Genomic DNA, 2,415 nt, shown 5'->3' with positions numbered 1-2,415 from the left:
TGTATGTGTGCATGTGTGTATGTGTGCATGTGTGTATGTGTGCATGTGTGTATGTGTGCATGTGTGTATGTGTGCATGTGTGTATGTGTGCATGTGTGTATGTGTGCATATGTAGGTGGAGACCACAGGCTAGTCTTGGCTGTCGTCTTTCCTCAAGTGTCTTTTATCTAAGTTTTTGAGACAGTTGCTTTAGGTTGGATGAGACCCCAGTGCCTTGATTACAAGTGTATTAATTTATTTGCACACACACACACAATAGTGTGTGTTTGTTTTGCTGGGGATTGACCTTATGTATAGAGTACCTCTTAGGCAGGTAGTCTACCATAGAGCTACCCCCTGCCACCTCTCTGAGACATATCTTGACCTTTGGAGAATGAAGGATGAGCTCTTTTCCTCTTCTTTTCTGGACCCTCTTTACATCGCCATAAGCCTTCTGCCTTCACCTCTACTGTCTATTCCAGAACTTCCCTTTCACCCCATGTCCCAGCCCTCCCAGTAACAGCAGCGGCCACTGGCATCTGGCCACCACAACAGCACCAGGTGGGCAGTTACTCACCTGTCTCACATTGAGGAACCTCCTCCCCATCCTGTCTGTCCTTCCAAGTCCCCAAGGATGGACAGCTGAATGTCCCTGTGGAGCAGAATGAGGGACAACAAAGAAGTAAGCCCAGCACTGGGGGTGCCCAGCTAATAGGATAGGTACTCAGAGGCCTTGTGCCTTTTTAGAGGAGCAAGGCAGATGGGAACTATCTCCCCAAAAGCTGGAGACTCACCAGTCTGTTTGGCCTCATAATAGAGATCTTGGCAGCAGTTCTGGATCCTGGGAGGGTCAGCTCCAGGTGTGGTGACAGTCTCAGAGTCCCCATCGGGCTGGGTCACAGCTGTAGGGAAACAGCAGTTCTTAGGGACTCTTGGAGACTTGCAAACTGGCAACGTGGGAGATGCTTCTGCCTGTGTCTGTCTGGTCAGCGCACAGCTCAGTTGTGTCTATCTGGTCAGCGCACAGCTCAGTTGTGTCTATCTGGTCAGTGAATAGCTCAGCCGTGTCTGTATGGTCAGTGCTCAGCTCAACCACATCTGTATGGTCAGTGCACAGCTCAGCCGTGTCTGTATGGTCAGTGCTCAGCTCAGCCGTGTCTGTATGGTCAGTGCACAGTTCAATTGTGTCTGTATGGTCAGTGCACAGCTCAGCCATGTCTGTATGGTCAGTGCACAGCTCAGCTGTGTCTGTATGGTCAGTGCACAAGGCTCAACAAAATCCATGCTGATTTTCAGAGATAAGATTTTTAATACTCCAAGAACTTGAAAGCCACTGTGAGAAGTGGATTGTTGCAGAATATTTGTTTAACTATGCAAAAATGTACTGCATTTGTTTATGCAGTCACATGGTTGTTTAATTATGTAAAGATGTGTTGCTGTTTTACCTTGCCTGCCTACGGTACCTGACTGGTCTAATAAAAAGCTGAATGGCCAATAGTAAGGGAGGGGGTATAGAAGGAACTTCCTGGCAAGGGGAGTAAGTAGGAGGAGGAATTTAAGCTCAAGGAAGAAAGAAAAAGAGATGCCAGGGGCCAGACAGACAGACATAGAGGAAGCAGAGAAGGAGGACATACAGAATGAAGGAAAGATAAAAAGTCCCAAGGCAAAGCATAGATGAATAGAAACAGGTTAAATTAAGAGCTGGTAGGACAAGCTGAAGCTAAGGCTGAGTTTTCATATTAATAATAAGTCTCCATGTCTTTATTTGAGAGCTGGTTGGCAGCCCAAAGAAAATTCCAACTATAGCAAGTTTTGAACTGGTCTTTTCAAACACAGCTGGTGGATGTATTAATTAGCAAAACTTCTTTGGAAGGATGCTAAACAACTTCAAAATTTAAAAATGCAAATGTGTTGTATCCTAGAACATAAATTGCAAAGAATTTGCCATAAAGAAATCCTCACACCTGTGTTCAAAGATGTGTGTGTACACTGGAGCACCGGACTGAAATCTCAAGGTCCAAATCAGGAGCAGAAGGAGAGAGAGCACGAGCAAGGAACTCAGAACCGAGAGGGGTGCACCCATAAACTGAGACAATGGGGATGTTCTATTGGGAACTCACCAAGGCCAGCTGGCCTGGGTCTGAAAAAGCATGGGATAAAACTGGGCTCACTGAACATAGCGGACAATGAGGATTCCTGAGAAGTCAAGAACAATGGCACTGGGTTTTGATCCTACTGAACGTACCAGCTGTGTGGGAGCCTAGGCAGTTTGGATGTTCACCTTAATAGACCTGGAAGGAGGTGGGAGGTCCTTGGACTCCCCACAGGGCAGGGAACCCTGTCTGCTCTTGGGCTGATGAGAGAGGAGGAGTTGATTGGGGGAGGGGGAGGGAAATGGGAGGCGGTGGCGGGGAAGAGACAGAAATCTTTTTTTTT

General features: G+C 47.0%; 1 protein-coding gene across 1 annotated transcript in view; it reads right to left on the bottom strand.

The window, feature by feature from the left end:
* C1rl (complement C1r subcomponent like) overlaps positions 1 to 2,415 on the bottom strand; it is an 18,946-nt gene that overhangs the window by 3,384 nt on the left and 13,147 nt on the right. The window contains exons 4-5 of the mRNA XM_013352928.2: positions 774 to 881; positions 557 to 631 (exon numbers count right to left, since the gene is read on the bottom strand). Coding sequence (XP_013208382.1) covers positions 557 to 631; positions 774 to 881 — 183 coding nt within the window. The remainder of the gene's footprint in view (positions 1 to 556; positions 632 to 773; positions 882 to 2,415) is intronic.

This window comes from Microtus ochrogaster, unplaced genomic scaffold (assembly GCF_000317375.1).
Source record: "Microtus ochrogaster isolate Prairie Vole_2 unplaced genomic scaffold, MicOch1.0 UNK1, whole genome shotgun sequence".
In the NCBI taxonomy this organism is placed as follows: Eukaryota; Metazoa; Chordata; class Mammalia; order Rodentia; family Cricetidae; genus Microtus; species Microtus ochrogaster.
This window is presented reverse-complemented; position numbering and strand designations above follow the sequence as displayed.